General features: G+C 34.0%; 1 protein-coding gene across 1 annotated transcript; it reads right to left on the reverse strand.

Annotated features, from left to right (window-relative positions):
• Positions 1-989: 989 nt before the first annotated feature.
• On the reverse strand, positions 990-3,482 carry LOC131156209 (3-ketoacyl-CoA synthase 4-like). The gene has a single exon (XM_058109722.1). It carries the CDS (start codon positions 2,942-2,944, stop codon positions 1,388-1,390), a length of 1,557 nt encoding a protein of 518 aa, XP_057965705.1. The 5' UTR covers positions 2,945-3,482; the 3' UTR covers positions 990-1,387.
• Between the last annotated feature and the right edge of the window lie 14,781 nt (positions 3,483-18,263).

An 18,263-nucleotide genomic window follows, 5' to 3' on the forward strand; every position in this document is an offset into this window, starting at 1 on the left:
TCTCCTGGCCCCCTGTGGGAGGTCCAAGGATCAAATTCCCTAGATGAGGATCCTCCCGAATTTAAGAGAGGATTTTTGGGGTGGGGGAAGGAGGGGGTGGTTTGGGCTAGGGGTAGTGTGTGTATGTGTGTGGGGGTGAGGGGGGGTGGTTGGTGGGTTGTTGCAGCTGGGGTATGGAACAGCACTCCTTATCTTCACAAAAATAAATAAATAAATAAACCAGGATTACTTCCGTACTGTATTTCATATCTCATAGTAGAATGTGGCAGATGGTCCACATCAGTAAAGTTTGCACAGAGCAGCTTAAGGGCTCTACAAACAGCTATTAGAACCCAACCTAAAACTTATAAGTAAGCTCTGGAACATAACAATAGCCATGTATATGATGCATCACAATTGAAACCTACAATCATATAGCCCCATAATTGGCAGCAACACACAAGACTCCTCACATCAAGAGTGAGTGGATATTCTTATTGTACATGCACTCATGCAGCGACATAGAATGCCCTGAAAGTAGACAATTATTATACAAAAGTAGTTTCCATTCCTTGCAAGCTAATTAGATAATAGTGAACTCATAGATGCAGCTGACTCTATACCTAGATAGCAGTGATAATAACTAATAAGTTAGGAAATGAGCCAAAGGAGAGGAAAAAGTTTTAGTTAAACGTCAGTGATTGGGAATCAAGTAGCAACTAGTTGATGCTTTCAAGTTTCAACAAATCAACATATTGAATGAAAGTACACCTTATTCAACATCTCATTTTTAGTGCTATAATGAACTTCACTGTGCATATAGACATACATAAAAGCATAAGAATCACAGAAAATGCAACACCCCCCCCCCCCCCCCCCACTCTCAAGGGAGGTAGTCTAGTGAGGTGGAATAGCTGCATGGCGAAAAGGCTGGTTTTCAGGGTTTTGTCATATTCATAAGGAAGCATCTGGAAGCTATGTTAAAATAAAATCATTCTAAGACCATAATGTTCTAATAATTCTATACTGTATAATTATCAGACACAACAATCTGTTCTCCAATTCCTTTCTAAACAATGGACTTCTGCAGGTAAATTGAATTGAAATGAATTCATTTACATGCAGTTTCCATATGCTGAAAAATGCCATCATCGTATCGATACTCATAAGCACTGTAACTTTCAGCACAAAGATTCAAAGCATAAAGGTACAAGAACCACACAGCCACTAAAGTGTGCAAATCAAGATACACGAGCAAACTAGGGAGAGACATTATATGACTTTGCAGACAGAATAAAACATAATGTGACCTAATAAACTTCTAAAGGAAAAGGTTAAAAAAGAGAGTTGAACCTATCAAGTGCATTTCTTCCCTGAAGAAAGAGTGTCTAACTAAATCTCCCTTGAGCTATGCAACTGTGGGCACGGGATACTTATGAATGCAATCTTCCCAAGGACTGTCGGGAGAGGGTTTCACATGTCGGAGTGCCTCCCACACTGCACTGTTACATTTGAAACCACTACCGAAAGCAATCTGCCAAACACGGTGCCCCTTCCGTACCCTCCCCTTTGCTTCTGTATAAGCCAGTTCATACCATATGGAGCTTGACGAAGTGTTGCCAAACCGATGGAGAGTCATCCGGGAAGCCTCAACGTGCACTGGCTGAAGCTGCAGATTCTTCTCAAGCTCATCAATCACTGCCCTTCCCCCAGCATGTATACAAAAGTGATCAAAAGCGAGCTTGAAATCCGGAATATAAGGCTTCACATTTGCTTTGAACAGCTTCTTTGCAACCAGAGTCACAAAGAAGAGAAGTTGCTCACTTATAGGCAAAACAAGAGGTCCCAAGGTTGTGATATTGATCTTTAGGGCCTCACCAGCAATTGCCATGAGATCCTTCGATAAGGAAACACCAGTTTTTCCAGCACCATCCTGCTCTTGGTACACACATTGGAATGCCTTATCATCAGCACCACGATGGGTCCTCACAACATGAACAAGCTTATACTTCGCCCGCCTTCTGTCCACCGATTTGTTCGAAAGCAAAACTGCAGCTCCCCCAAGCCGGAACAAACAGTTGGGTATAAGCATCGATTTCTTATTCCCAAAGTACCAGTTTTGAGTAATGTTCTCTGTGCTAACAACAACTGCGTAAGTATTCCTCTGAATTTGCAACATATCTTTGGCAAGATCAAGAGCTATCACACCAGCACTACAACCCATTCCCCCCAGATTAAAACTCTTTACATTGCCTCTCAGTTTGTACTTGTTAACAATCATAGCAGACAGAGATGGTGTGGGATTAAACAAACTACAGTTCACAACAAGAATACCAATGTCTTTAGGCTTAATATTTGTATTCAAGAACAGATTATCCAAAGCGCCAAACATCACCTGCTCGGCCTCCTCCCGGGCGGCGGCCATTGACGGGCGCGGCGGAATGGAGTGCATCGCCGCCGGCACGTAGGTCTCCTCGCCGAGACCCGACCTCTCAAGGATCTTGCGCTGGAACTCGAGCGACGACTCGTCAAAGTCGCCGGTGAGCCTCGAGTGCTCCATGAATCGGTGAAACGGCGCCTGGAGGTCCGCCGGCGGTCGGTAACACGCGTAATCGACGAGGTAAACGGATCGAGGCCTGGTCATCATGTAAACAGTCGAACCGAAGACAAGAATTGCAGAGATGGTAATGACACTGACCAGATTATACTGGAGATGGAGCCAGAGCTGGTGAATGTCATCTGGGTTCATCTGGGAAGCCTCGACGACGATGACCGCCATGAGAGGGACCAAACAGAGAGTCAAAATATGGGAAACCAAATAGTGGTATCCCAATTTCACGTACTTCAGATTAACACTCTGCAAGAAATCCGGCAGTACTCTTCGACTCTGGTGGACCTGAACGCCGCCGCTGCCATCGCAGTTGGCTGCGGCTGCGGCTGCGGCCTGGGCTGGTGCTCCGACCATCGTCAAACTTCAGATTTCGAGCCGGAGATTGATTGAGTACTCGAATTGGGAAGTGGGCTATTTTGTGCAGCGCAGTACGATATACGGAGGGCTATATATGGTCAAAGAAGTGGAAAACAACATGGGCAAGTCAGTGCAGAGGACAGATCTGATAATGGAGGGAAAATGGGGAAGTTGGGTGGAGTTGGAATGGACAGATACAACGACAGCAACTAATATAGACCACGTAGCGGTGGATTTGAAGCTCTGTGACCAAAGAAATTGAACAAAGACAATGAATGCTGCCCAGCTGATGGAAGCTCCTCTGCCTCTGCTCCGCGGCGCTATCCTTCGCTATCTGCCTCAGTTTCTTGCTGGTCAACCTTTTTCTTAAAATCCGGACGCTGGGGAGGAGAACGGTTTACGCTGGAATTCGTTGAAGTTGGTCTACCAAAACGAAGTTTCTTGAATCTTCTCTTGAAAAATATGTGATTGCAGCGGAAAAACAGAGGGCATGTTCAGGACAATTGGTTTAACAGTACTTCGTTCCTTTGTGGTGAGAGAGCTTTGCCCTTTCATTATATTTATATATATATCTTGTGAGTCACATTTTCTCTCTCTTTTTTATTTATTTGTTTTTATCTCTCGACGATTTAAAAAAAAAAAAACATAAATGTGTTTTAAATTTAGAGTTGAATGAATTTAATAATATAAAATTATATTAAATGCTCGTGCTTCTCATTCAAGTTTAAATATAATATTTAAATTTGTATACTTTAAAAGGTAATAATAGCTGCTAATTACATATCTATTGTGTGCTCATCCAAAATAATATATATTTCAAGTTTTTATATGAATTTTTTTGTAATTTTAAAAAATAAGTGGTATTTTTATTATTTTTTGAAATTCAAAAATAAAAATAAAAATAAAAATATTTTTTAATAACTAAGCATGCCCCAATACTTTTATAATGGCTATCTTTTAATATGAAATTATTTTTATTTAAATTTGTGTTAAATGACTTCATGCAAACATTTAATAAAATATCAAGAATCTAAAAAAGTTACAAAAAAACAGTATACTTGATAAACTTTTTTTTATATAATTTATGGTTTGTTAAAAGCCTCCATTGATTATAAATTAAGGAGTCATTTGGTATTACTCTCAAAAATTAGATAAACGAAAATCAAAAATAAAAACTAAAAACCAGAAGCAGAAATTAAAAACTAAAAATCAATAACCTGTTTGCTCAACATTTGTAAAACTAATACAAATTAAAATTTTAATTAAAAATATAATCAATTTCGTCTTTAAATCAAAATATTATTAAAATATGATTAAAATAATAAAATTACACATAATATATATGTTAAAAATTACTATAATAAAAATAAATTTTATTATAATTATTTTACTTAATTGTTCTACTTTTAAATTTTAATTTAAAATAAAAATTTTATTAGACATGACAATTGAAAAATACTAAAAGTATATTATAATTAGCTTTAATATTTTTGAAAAAAAATTATGTCCATTTTTATTTAATTATATTTAAATTTATAGGATCATTTAACTTTTATTTTAATTTAAAAATATATAGAATGAATAATTTAATTCAAAAAAACTATTTCTGAATATTAAAATTTCTAACAACAGGTTGCCAAAAATCTAAAAAATTAAATTTTTTTGTTTTCAGTCTTTTGGCAAGCAGTTGAAAACTAGAAATAGAAACAAAAAATTGACAACAGAAATAAATGTGTTTTTATAATATGTTTTTTCACTACAAAGAAACAAAAATAGAAAATAGAAAATAGTAACAATGCCAAACAGACCATAAATTGTGTGATTTTAAATTATCTTTAATTTAAGAACTTGTGTAATTGAAACGTTAATGTGCATTGTTCGTGAAATTAAAAAGATTTTTTTCTTTTTTTCTAAAATTGATGATACTTAATAAATTCTTTAACATATGGTTATATCTCATCAATTAAAACATTCAAACAAAGTAATTAGGGTAGTTTTTTAAAAAATTATATTTAATTCAATTTAGGCTTCAATATATTATCCTTGAAACGCCTATCTTGACTCTTTTAAAAAAAAAAAAAAATCATCAATCTTCTTCTCCATTGAAAAATCTATTATCTTTTTTTTCTTTTTTGGTGAAGCTAACATTTTTAATGTTATGTACAATAATAAGCAAGTGTGGCTTGAATGTGCAACTTGTTTGAAAGAAAATATTTCAAAAACATTGTTTTATGGTAATGCTTAGTAGAAAATTTAAGTACTTGAATTTGAATTTCTATGAATTTAAAATAGGTTCAATATAATTATATACTATGTTTTATCTGAATATATATAAATCTAAATATATGTCGCAAAAAATTTATACTTCCAAATACAAAGTAAGTGTATTACTGTTAAAAAATATCAAAGTTATATTTGATAATATTAAAAATTTCACTTATAAGTGTATCCCGCATTGGAAAATATGGTGGATGATGGATGTTTATATATGTGGTTGGACCCAAAACCCAATCGGTTAAAGATTTTAAGTCAAATTGGTACTTACCCATTAATATTAAACCCACCCGAGGCTAATTAGGAACCTGGGAGGTAGGATTGGTTTGAAAATACACGAAATACAATCTGAGGCATGTAAAGCAAAACTCACTTGAGTAATATTATTGAATAATTGAGCTTGTTCCATCCAAGGAGGACAATTTTCCATTAAGAGGGAGTGGTTGAATCAGATATAGTGATCGATCAACTTTATAAAAAAGACACAAATTTTTCCTCATATTTGACAAAAATGTAAATCTTTTTAGGAATATGCGTGTGCTGAAAATCAAATGTCAAGAGAGGTTTGTAAAAATTTTAAATCCTCATAAAAAGTTTGAAATTTTTGAAAGTTGAGGGAAAAATCTTATCTTTTTGCTAAATTTTAAAAAAGATTAGTGTCTTTGCATAATTTTTAATTCTTAATTAATAAATTTAAATTTTTTAATTAGTAATTTTATTATTAAAATTTGGAACTTTATTGTAAAGGATGAATTTTTGAAAGTTGAAAGAATGAAGGAGAAGAGAGGTGAGGATTACAAAAATGGGGAATTGGTGGGAGGAAAGAAGATAACTAGATAAGACTTAAAGAGTGGAGGGGAAAATTTTCACAGGGGGGAATCCTCGCACGGCTTTTGTGTGCATTAAACAGAGGAGGATTCCTTCACGGCTTTTGTGTGCATTAAAAAATTTAAAATCTGAGGATATTGCATTCCCCTGTCGGTTACCCTCACCCACCCTCTTAGATTTTGCTGCCTTCCATTATAGGCTTTTTTTTATTCTTTTTCTTGTTTCATTTTCAAGAACCTCCCAACTTAGTTGCCTATTACATTTGAACTTCGCCACTAACGAAGCACTTAATGTTACAAATTCATAATGAGAGAACCCAAATGATGAGGACACGCTACTACTGTTCTATCTAGTGAGCCCTCGCAATGTAGGTTTGTATCATTGTCCATGCTTAATGGATTCCTATCACGCGTGTTGTGCAAATGAATGCATAGCAGAACAAATCAATCTCACAATACAGCGCTCGACAATGGTATATATAAGAAAACACAATCACGTAAATTATATGAAAGCAATAAGACAATGACACGAAGAATTACATGGTTTGTTAATGTCTACATCCATGAGAACAAACGGCAGTAATTTTTTACTATCTTCTATCAAAATACATAAGAATTATAATATACAACATTTATATATAACCCTCCCAGAGGTTTTCACCCCGAAACTCAATCTATACAACTTTTCAATTCAAAATTTGAAAACGAATGTTGTGTAACTGAGCAAAATCATCCACGTTTTCAGGCATACCAACGACGGTTTAATGTCGAGACCAGACAATTGATATAATACTGCATAACAGTCGACTGTTTCTTTTGAACCTGAAAAAACCATTGACGGTTTAGTCCTACATACCAGTTTTTCTGTTTTCCGCTATGTTTTCTTTGTATATACGTTCCACTCAACATATGAGCCACATATTACAACAATTTCCACCTTGGTGAATATATACCCCTTAGGAGAAAATTGAAAACATAACTCGCTGCACCATTTAGGACAATAGGTTGGGACCACCTCCCGTCTAGCAGCTGGAGACATAAACTAAGTCCAAACAATGGTTGAACTTTTCCGTGGCAGCTTTGGCTACTGCCATATATCCCGACTCAGATGTAGATAGTGCAACCAGAGATTGTACCCTGGACTACCAACAAATAGGCCTTCCTACAATAGTAAACACATGCCCTATTGTAGACCTTCTATCGTCCAAGTCCCCTTTATAGTCTACATACACAAATCCCACAACTGATGAATCACTTTGTTGCCTGCCAAACATGATGTCGTAGTCTGAAGTATCCACACTGATAGCTTGTGCCAAACTCAGTCTTGTACTAACCATAGCATACATCAAACACCCTACTACATTGGCATAGAGGACCTTTGACATGTCACGAATGTAATCATCCGTACTTGGGCACTGAGCGGTAGACAATTTAAAATGATTTGCCAATGATGTACTCACCGATTTTGCATTAACCATAATAAACCTCTTAAACACTTTTTTCATAAAACTACCTTGAGATAACCACAATATCCCTACAGCTTTGTCCCTGCGAATCTCCAATCCAAGATCTTCTTGGCCGCACCCAAAATCTTCATGTCACATTCTTTTCTCAACAGAGTTTCCAACTAATTAACCTCAATCAAAGTCTTTCCAGCAATTAACATGTCATTCACATAAAGCAACATAGAAATCACTCACTTGCATCCTATCGCCCTCTTCCCTTCTAAAAGCTCCACAAACTCCCATGTTTGATTCTTATGCAATGACTTCATTTCCTCTACCATAACACTCATCTATATACTTTTCCCTTGACTGTGCACCACCTCTTAAAAAATAGTAAGAACCTTGCTACTGGTAATGAATGCATAAGATACCAGATCATCAAATTCATACCTAGGTGGTGTCTTGATAGTGCATCTGAGTCCATTGTGATCTTGATGGTCTCCCGAGTTAGAACTCCCTGCATTATGAACAATGTCATTTCTGCCCTAAGTCTATAACTCTACCTGCATCACAATCTCATTTCTGCTGCAGTTTATACTATGATGCTACTGGTCCCCCAAGCTAGAACTCCCTGTATTATGAACAATGTCATCTCTGCCCTGAGTCTCTAACTCCACCTGCATCACATGCTCATTGCTGCTACAGTTTTCTGACACCCTTTCCTCTTCATCTACCTGAGTATGCTACACCATGACTTTCTCATAAAAAATCATGTCTCCACCTATCACCACCTTTTTTGCCATTGGATCCCACAGTTTGAACCCACCTTTTTGATACCCTAGAAAGATGCACCGTCTAGACTTTACATCAAACTTAGATATCACCTCACTAGAAACGTGCACGACTAGACATTTAAACACTATCAAACTAGAGTAGTCTGCCACATTACCTATCCACAACTCCCTTGCAAATTTCTCATCTAGTGATACCCTTGGCGATTGGTTAATTGAGAAATGAGTCATACTTTCTGACTCTACCTAGAATTTCCTTGCAAGCCCTGCATACAATCTGAGACATCGAGCTCTTTCAACTAAAGTTTGGTTTACCTTTTATGCAACACCATTTTGTTGTGGTGTCTTGTGTATTGTGGAGTACTCAGTTCTATTGTTTGACCTGAGGATCTTTCTCTCGGTCTGGTTTTCCACCTTATCTTTCCACAAGTTAAACCTAGTAAACATCTCTGACTTATGCCACATGAAGTACACCAAGACCTTTCATAAGTAATCATCGATAAAATTGACGAAGTACATATGTCCACCCTATGATGCTACCCGCACCGGGCCCCAAATATCTGAGTGAATGTTGTCAAGAATCCCCTCCATCTTGTGTGTGGCTGTCTTGAACTGCACTCTGTTCTATTTCCCAAGAACACAATACCTGCATAACGTCTCACACTCACCCATATGCCCTAATCGCTTATGCCACAAAACAATATTATTAGACTCAAAATTCTGCAGCTACAACTCCACTTATAATTGTGGTACCCAATAGTGTATAGATATTTCCCGCTAATTTCTGTCCCTTCATCACCATTAAGACGCCTTTACACACTTTCATTTCCCCATTTACAGACTTTTAACTATACCCGTTACAATCTAAGTGCGCAATGAAGTCACATTCTTCCGTAGATCCGATACATGTCTTATATCACATAATGTTCTTATAACACCATCAAACATTTTAATTCTGAAATTTCCTATTCCAATAATTTTGCATAAAGCATCATTTTCCATTAGAACAAAACCAGAATTTACTAACCTGTAGGTGCTGAACCAATTTTTATTTGGTTTAATGTGATAAGAACATCCCGAATTTAGGATCCAAGAATCCGTGAGGCATTTTGAACCCGCTGAAAAAGAAAGCATATCACCATCACTGCTCCCTGAGTCTCATTATTCTACTACATTTGTCGATTTTGACGAACCCTCTTGATTTTCTACATTCCCCCTCTTCGATTTCGGACAATCCGATTTTATGTGCCCAATTTTCCTGCACTTAAAACACTATATGTCCTTATTCTTCCTGGATTGCAACCGAGATTTATTATTATTCGATCTGCTCCAAAACTTGCATCTCTCACGTTCCTGGTTACCCTTTATCACAAGCTATCCACCTCACAAAATTTCATCACAAGCTTTCTTCCTCTGATAAAAAACCAAACAAAGTGCTTGTTACCTCTTCCAAATTCAGGGTTTCTTTTCCTTATGTCAGAGTAGTAACCAGATTTTCATATGTATGAGATGGAGGTAGGAAATTCAATCGCATCAACTCCTTGTATTCCTCCTCGAACTTCACATCAACCCACATCAAATCGATGTTGATCGGATTGAATACATTGATGTGTTGATTCAGATCCGAACTCTATGCCATCTTAAGCTCATATATTTTTTCTTAAGATACAACTTGTTCGTTAATGGCTTGGACATGTACCGACTCTCCAGTTTCAGCCAAACTGCCGCCAACGATTCCTCATTCATGACATGATACATCACGTCATCGACCAAACAAAGCCTGATAGTAGCCACTACCTTCACTTCCAATTCTTTCCAATTCATGTCGTCCATGCCTTTTGGCTATTTTTCGTATAGTGCCTTCACCATACATTGTTGCACCAACAAGTCCTTAACCCTCCTTTACCAAAGTTCTAAATTTTTCGTTCCATCGAACTTAACAACATTAAACTTCATAGAAGACATCCCAGTCATTACAACCAATAGCTTTGATACTAATTTGTTCTGCAAAGAGTATACCAACGTGCAAAAACACAAATTGAATTGGAACGTGCAATGTAGCAATCAACAACGAACAATACGAAAACAACCAGCCACAAAGAGAATAAAGGAAAGTAATAAATCACACGACACAAAGAATTTACATGGTTCGGCGATGTGCTTATGTCCACTGGAGCAAGCGGTTGATTTTCACTATCGTATCAAATAAGGGTTACAAAATAAAAATTTATATGCTAACCCTATGCGTACAAAAGGTTTAGAAATTATCTAAAGTACTCTTATAGTTATCCTCGGAGGAAAATCCTCCAAAATCCATAATGTATTGATCTTTCGATTCAAATCCCATAAACAATGCCGAACAATATCGTTGACGGTTTCAGCAAACCGTCAACGGTTTAACACAGAGGCTGAATCTTGCAAACTGAAGTTGTCAATAGTTGCTGAAACCGTCAACGGTTTAACACAGAGGCTGAATCTTGCAAACTGAAGTTGTCAATAGTTTCTTCCTGCAGCTCAACTACCTTATTCTTGCTTCACCATGCTTTCCCCTGAGCACATATTCCACTCAATATGAGCCAAATACTCCAACAAATTGGTTTGAAGGCACGTAAGACAAGACCCACTTGAGTAAGCTCCCTCGAAAGAGGACGATTTTCCCCTAAAGAGGGAGAGGTTGAATAAGATACAGTGAATGATCAACTTTATCAAAAAGAAGCAAAATTTTTCTCATATTTGATAAAAATGAAAATCTTTTTAGGAGTATATGTGTACCAAATATCAAATGTCAAGAAAGGTTTGTAAAAATCTTAAAATCCTCATAAAAAGTTTAAAATTTTTGAAAGTTAAAGAAAAATTCTAATCTTTTTGCTAAATTTTAAAAAAGGTTAGTGGTCTTTGCATAATTTTAAATTCTCAATAAATAAATTTAAATTTTTTAACGAGTAATTTAATTATTAAAATTTGGAAGTTCATTGTGAAGGATGAATGTTGAAAGTTGAAAGAAAGAAGGAGAAGAGAGGTGAGGATTATAAAAATGGGAAATTGGTGGGGGAAAGAAGATAACTAGATAAGACTTAAAGTGAAGAATGGAGGAGAAAATTTTCAAAGGAGGATTCCTTGCACGGCTTTTGTGTGAATCAAAAATTTAAAATCTGAGGGTATTGCATCCCCCCCCCCCCCCGGTGGTTAGTGCTCGTCGGTCACCCTCACCCTCACCCTCCTCCATTTCCTCAACTTCTCAGTACAAAATCCTAAGTCTGCCACCTTCCATTTAGGCATTTTTTTATTCTTTTTCTTGTTTCATTCTCTAGAACCTCCCAACTTAGTTGCATATTACATAATTTACATTTGAACTTCGTCACTCATAATGCACTTAATGTTACAGATTCATAATGAGACGAACTCAAATGATGAGGATACTCTGCTATTGTTCTATTTAGTGAGCCTCTGCAATGTGGGTTGTATCATTGTCCACACCTAGTGGACTTCTATCACGCGAGCCCATATAATTACGATTCATATTACATAGCATGACTTTGGATAAATTTTCATAATTTTGTATTGGAAAGATTTTGATCATATAAAAATGATTTTAGATTTTATTTATATTGATTAGATCGAGTAATACTTAATCGGAGTTGGCACAAGATTTTTACTTAGCCCATTAAGATATCTTTACATTTTATTGGATATGAAATTGGATTGAATATTATTGAAAATCTATGAATATCCTTTTGCACACGTCACTAGGACACATTATGACAAGTCCCATAATTTTTTTTTTTTTTTTGTGGAGTAAATCATGGATATAATTTTAGCAGCGATAGAGTTGAAATTGAGACGTGTGAAATTTCTATTCTATGTTTTTATCAACCATGCCTCTTTACAGGACCAACTCATTTAATGAACTAAGCATGCTTAGTACTCATTTCAATCCTCCAATACCATAAAGAATTATTTTTCATCATAAATAATTCAAATTAAATTTTGTAGCAAAATAAGCTTGAAGTACTCTTTTCTTTGATTGAATTTCTTTTTCTCATTGTCGTCGTCGAGCATCCACAAAATGAGTACAACCTAAACATTCACTATGAAAATCATAAGCTTTAATAGTTTAGTTGCTAAAACGTTTCGAAGCTAAGATAAGGTAAAACTTTTATCATATGAGAAAATCCTTATTTATTTACTTTATTTTGTTTCAAGTCCCCAATTTGCAGCACACGTCTTGACCAAATACCTCCCGGTAGAATGACAAGACAAATATGAGTTATTAAAATCTTTGGAAAATCTTCTTTTATAGAATGAAAATTCAATGACCATTTTTTCTGAATAGGACAAAAAATTGACCAATCAACTCAAAATTCAAACCTCTTAAACGAAGACAAAAGTTGTGAGTAAACATTTGTCCAAATAAAAATCTATTATGTAATTCTAAGCAGCATTTTTTTAATAAAAAATACTATAATTTTATTTTTCAAAAATATAATTTGGGGAGGAGGGTATAAAGCAAGAATATAATTTCATACCCCCAGCGTGTGGTTCAAGTGATAGTGCGGGTTGTAGGAGTGTCTTTCACTAGATCGGGTGTTCAAACCCTCTTGAATTCGTTTCCGTCTCTGGACTCCTGAATTTACCCTCCCTTTGAAGTTATGGGGTCAACTTCAAAGGGTACAGAATTAGTCACGTGGACCGTAAAACGGACCCATGAATATCCGGTGCGTATTTCAAATATATATATATATATATATATATATAGATATATATAATTTCATAAAATAAAAGTGATCCACATTATATTGCATACCAGATTCGGACCCACTTTTCACGTGTGAACCCGACCATCATGGAAGACCTTTTTAACTGTATATGTATAACATAATCTCTGTGCCGTCAAAAAAGCACCCCCTTCAAAATTCGATAGCCTTTAAAAAGAAATCATCACCTCACCGCCCCCATCTTTTGCTTTTTCCACAGTCAAAGTTCTAGAAATATATTATTTAAAAAGTAAATAAATAAATAAAATTATATATTTTCCCTAATTTGAATTTAAATAATTTTTTAAAAATATATACTATAAAATTATATTAAAATTTGTTCAAATACGCCAAAATTCATGCTCGCGTAAATGTTTATAGTAATATATAATTTTGTTGTAATCCTCGTAAATAAGCTTTACAAATTTTAAACTTGCAATATTTTTCTATATTTTAAATATTAAATGTGATTGTTAATGTATATACAAATTTTAAGATTATATTGACGTTTCTAATATTTCAATTAATAAAACTACTAATAGGTTGATTTTTTTTTTTAATTTATGATAATTGAAATTGTTAGGACGTGTATTTATTTTGTTACATATTCTTATATTAGGTCCTGTGTTAAAAATAGAATTATTCATTATATATTATTTGCATATAGGTCAACTTTATTTGTTTTTAAATGCTAATTTTGCATATAAAATTAAACATGGACGTTATCTTAGGTACACATGAGAATCTTATTCATATAATGCAAACAAATTAAAATCAAAATATTCGTATGAAATAGACGTCCCGTTTCTAAAAATGAGATTTCCTAAAATATAAATCTACTAAAATAATTTTCAATCCTAACTAGGGGTGAGCATAATTCGGTTTTAACCGAATTAACCGACTGAATTCAGTCGGTTCTATTTCAGAATGGGGTAAATTCAGGTATTCGATTTTCAGTTCAATTATAGAAAAAATGTAATTCGATTAACCAAATTACCCAAATTTTAATTAATTAATAACTAAATATGAATTATTAAACTATATGTTTTTAGTCTAGGGTTTCAAACTTCTAATGTTCCTTTCAGTCATTCTCAGATTCCCTTTTCATTCATTCATTCCCATTTTAGCATACAAATTATGCATTCATATTTTTTGTTATGTATAATTCGGCATATAATATACTAATATCCTTCCATCTTAACCTTAATTACTTGTATATATATATAATATAAAAATCTCAAAATATTTGTTCATGCATAGAATATAAAAGTATTATATTTTGACTTAAAATACTAGATCATATATTATGCTTAATTTGAAACTAGAAGTTCTAATTTTTTTTTAATGGATCAGAAGCCCAAATATCTCAAATTAAATAATAATAAATAATTTTTATTTTTAAATATAAAATTTTCAATGTAAAAATTGTGATCTTAAACCACTAAATTAACCCTAGCACTCTACATAAAATCTTTTCAAAACTTGCAAGATTCAACAAAAGTGTATTCAAACTTGTAACGCTTAAAGTGGCGCATATAATTTTCAAAGCATGGAGGATGCAGGGAAGGTTTTTTCTTCCATGCAATAATGGCAGCACCCATACTTCCTGGCCCTCCTCCATTGGTCCCATTTTTATAATATAACATAATGGGGAAAGGTGGATTTGGTACTGCGAGCGACGGTCCATTTCAGGAACTTAATTGATTGGCCAATCATCAACCGCTACCTTGAAAAGTAGAATGAGGGGGAGCGTGGGGGCATTAAATTGATCAACCAATGAGATTAAAAATTGTAAACTTGGGAGTTACTTGTCCTTGTCGTCAAGAGAGAGGAGTTAAGATTGGGGAGTTTTTTTTCATTTTATTATTATTTTATAATAAAATATAAAATAATATTTATTTGAAAAAAAATTTCTTAATTTAATACTTACGTAATTTCACAGTTTTATGCTGTAAGATTTAAATAATTAAATAATATAAATTAATTAAATAATATTATATTATATTATATTTTATATATATATATATATATATATATATCAAAAGCAATCAAATCCTGAAACTTGTCAGGAATTTCATTCTCATCCGAGAAGCTGCGTGAATTTCAAGCTCACCATCTCTCTCCATTTCTCTTTCTCTACTCCGTTACTCCTTTTCTCTCTCCTCAATTTATTCTCCAATACTTGATCGATTGAAAAACAAAAAATACCACTGGAATCCTATCTCCATCACCGACATTTTCACCGGAATGAATTTGTCATACGAGCGACATAGGCACCACTCCTGGGGGTAAGGTAACCTCTCTCTCTCTCTCTCTCTCTCTCTCTCCTCAATTTCACCTTAAATCTCCAGCCAAATTGATGATCAGACACAACCACAGGGTCCTAAGTTTAATTCTCGTCATGTTGACCGGAGCATATTTTTAATTTGAATTTCCTAAACACCACTCCCAGGTTAGGGTAAGAATAGTGGAATTATATTTGTTAATTATTTTTAAATTTTAATTAGTATTAGGGGTGTGCAAGCGTAGAAAATATTAAAATAATTATTATTCTGAAGAGTTGAATTGATTGGTTTAGGGGAAATGTGAATTTTAAGGTTTTGAGCGTCGAACAACACAAACATAGAATTTTGATATTTTAGTAAAATCTCAGTAAGTCAGGTAAGGAAAATAAATTATTGCAGTTATTTTTGAAATTACTAGTTGAAGAAATATGTGAAAATGAAACTATGATATTTTGTTTGAAATTATTACATTACGAATATCAGATAAAATTGTGTGACATATGATTTATATTGAGTTGTGATGTTTTGGGATTTGAAATTTGGAAAATGATGAAAAGTGATAAATATTGATGAGTATTTTCTGAGAAATAATGAAATGTGAAACATAAATATGTTTACTGGAAAATGATGGCATAGGGTATACACACACACACACACACATATATATATATATATGGAAATGTTTGCTATGATAAATGAGGAAATATGAAATGATGGTATGTGTTATTGAAAAATGATGAAAATATTGAAATGTGATATATACTATTATGAGATGAGATATGAATATTGAAAATGTGAATATTGAAATGAGAATTCTGAAATGTGAATATTGAAATGTGAATACTGAAATGTGAATATTACAATGTGAATACTGTAATATGAATATTGAAATGTGATTACGAAATGTGAAATATTGTAATGTGAAAATGAAAACCCTGATGGACAGATGTATTGTTGAAAGCACAGTACCTTTACTAGTGAGGTGTTAGTGCAACCACACGGTCTCATGGTGAGTGTGGTGTTGACAGTTAATTGAGTCAGTGAGAAGGGAAGTTTTGCCCCCTGGGTTTGGACTAAGGATATGGCAGGCCAATCGTACTACAGACGCATGGATGGATTTCCTATTTTGATATAATCGGGTAGGCCAACCACGGTTTAGATCCAACCTTCGAGCCACACAACCTCAACCATGGGGGGAAGCATAGCATAGAGAATATTCTCAAGGCAGCCATAAGTTATAGATGCGGATGTATTGGTTACCGATGACACTCATGCGCTAGATGATGAAATGGAAATGAAAAAGAAAAGAAAGAGTGTGAGTATAATAACATAAATAAATAAATAAATAAATAAAGTGAAATAAAAGTCTCCGCCTGAGGGCTTACTGAGTAAGGTGAATGTATTGATAAGTATCAGTTGTATCCGTACCTGAGTTAATCGAGTAAGGTTACAAACGATATCAGAGCAGAGGGGAGCTACATTTATGGGTGTGTAACCTCCCCTATCCTCAGGAACTTCCGCCGATTAACATGGGTTGCATGTAAATGAATTTGAAAAATGGAAATAAAGCTTTTAAAAGTTTGTGTTTTATATCTATATGATTATGAGTATAATTGGTATATTATTTTTCTCATATGGTATTATCACTTAAAAGAATATATTATGATATAATGAAACTCATATTATCACATACTATAAATAATTTATTCTGTCTAACTGAAATGTGTCTCACCCTAATATTTAAATATTTCAGGGAATCATGAAAGACGAGGAGATTGAGTTCCGAGATAAAGGGGAGCTGGTACCCTAATAGACAGAGTGAGTGTTTTGAGTTAGGGATGAATGATTCCTCTAAAGTTTTGATTGATTTTTGGGAATGTGTTAGATACGTATATATGTATGGATGTTTAGTACTTTGGTTATTTATATTTTGGATGATTTGCATATATTGACTTCCGCTGATAGGATTGGTTATATAAGTTGGATTGATCAAGCAATTGCTCCTTAATCAACACGAAAAAACTCATGATGGTATGCCTAAGTTTAGAATAATTAATAAGTCAATATTTGATAATGGCTAAGGACCTCAATAGAAATGCACAGAAACAAGAGTGGGAGTTTTTTTTTTTTAATTATGGCTACCATTTTTTAACTGGGAAGGCAATGAGTGTTCATGAAGAATTAAAAGAAGAATAGACCCTATATTCATAATATAAACTAGCCAATGCATGATGCAAGCTAACATGTTTTAAAATATATTTATTATATAATTAATTATTCATATTTTAAAATTTTATCTATTTTTATAATTCAATAAACTTTTGTTCTATATTTATAATGCTTATTCTCTATAACACCATAAGTTATGGCAATTATTTCTAATAAATTGAAGCTTCTATGCCTCAAATTCATAACCTTAAAGTCACACAGTAACAATTGTACCATTTCATCGAGGTTTTTATATGCAAAAATATTTGTTTATATGTTAGTTATAAAATGTTTATGCGCTATTTTTAATTATTTAATTAGTTATAGAAAAGTCTAAAATATTTATTGTACTAGTTTCATTATTCAGACAATATTTATATAAGATTGTGTGTTAGTGAGATGAGTGAGATGAATTTCAAACATTAAATTTGTATTTAGGGTTGGCAAAACAGGTTAACGGGCTAAGTTCGGGTGGGTCATAAATGGGTCGGGATTAAACAGGTTCGGGTTGACTCGTTTATTAACGGGTGACTACTATTTAAATCCAAACCCACATATTTAATTAACGGGTCATCCGTTTAAAATATACAATTTATTTATTTTAATTTTTTAAAACATTTCATGTAAAATGACATTTAAAAAAAACATTCTAATTTATTTTTTAAACGGGTGACCCGACCTGAACCCGCCTAACCCGTTTAATAAATGGGTCAGGTCTCGTTTATAAACATG

This window comes from Malania oleifera, chromosome 5, assembly GCF_029873635.1.
Source record: "Malania oleifera isolate guangnan ecotype guangnan chromosome 5, ASM2987363v1, whole genome shotgun sequence".
Classification (NCBI taxonomy): domain Eukaryota; kingdom Viridiplantae; phylum Streptophyta; class Magnoliopsida; order Santalales; family Ximeniaceae; genus Malania; species Malania oleifera.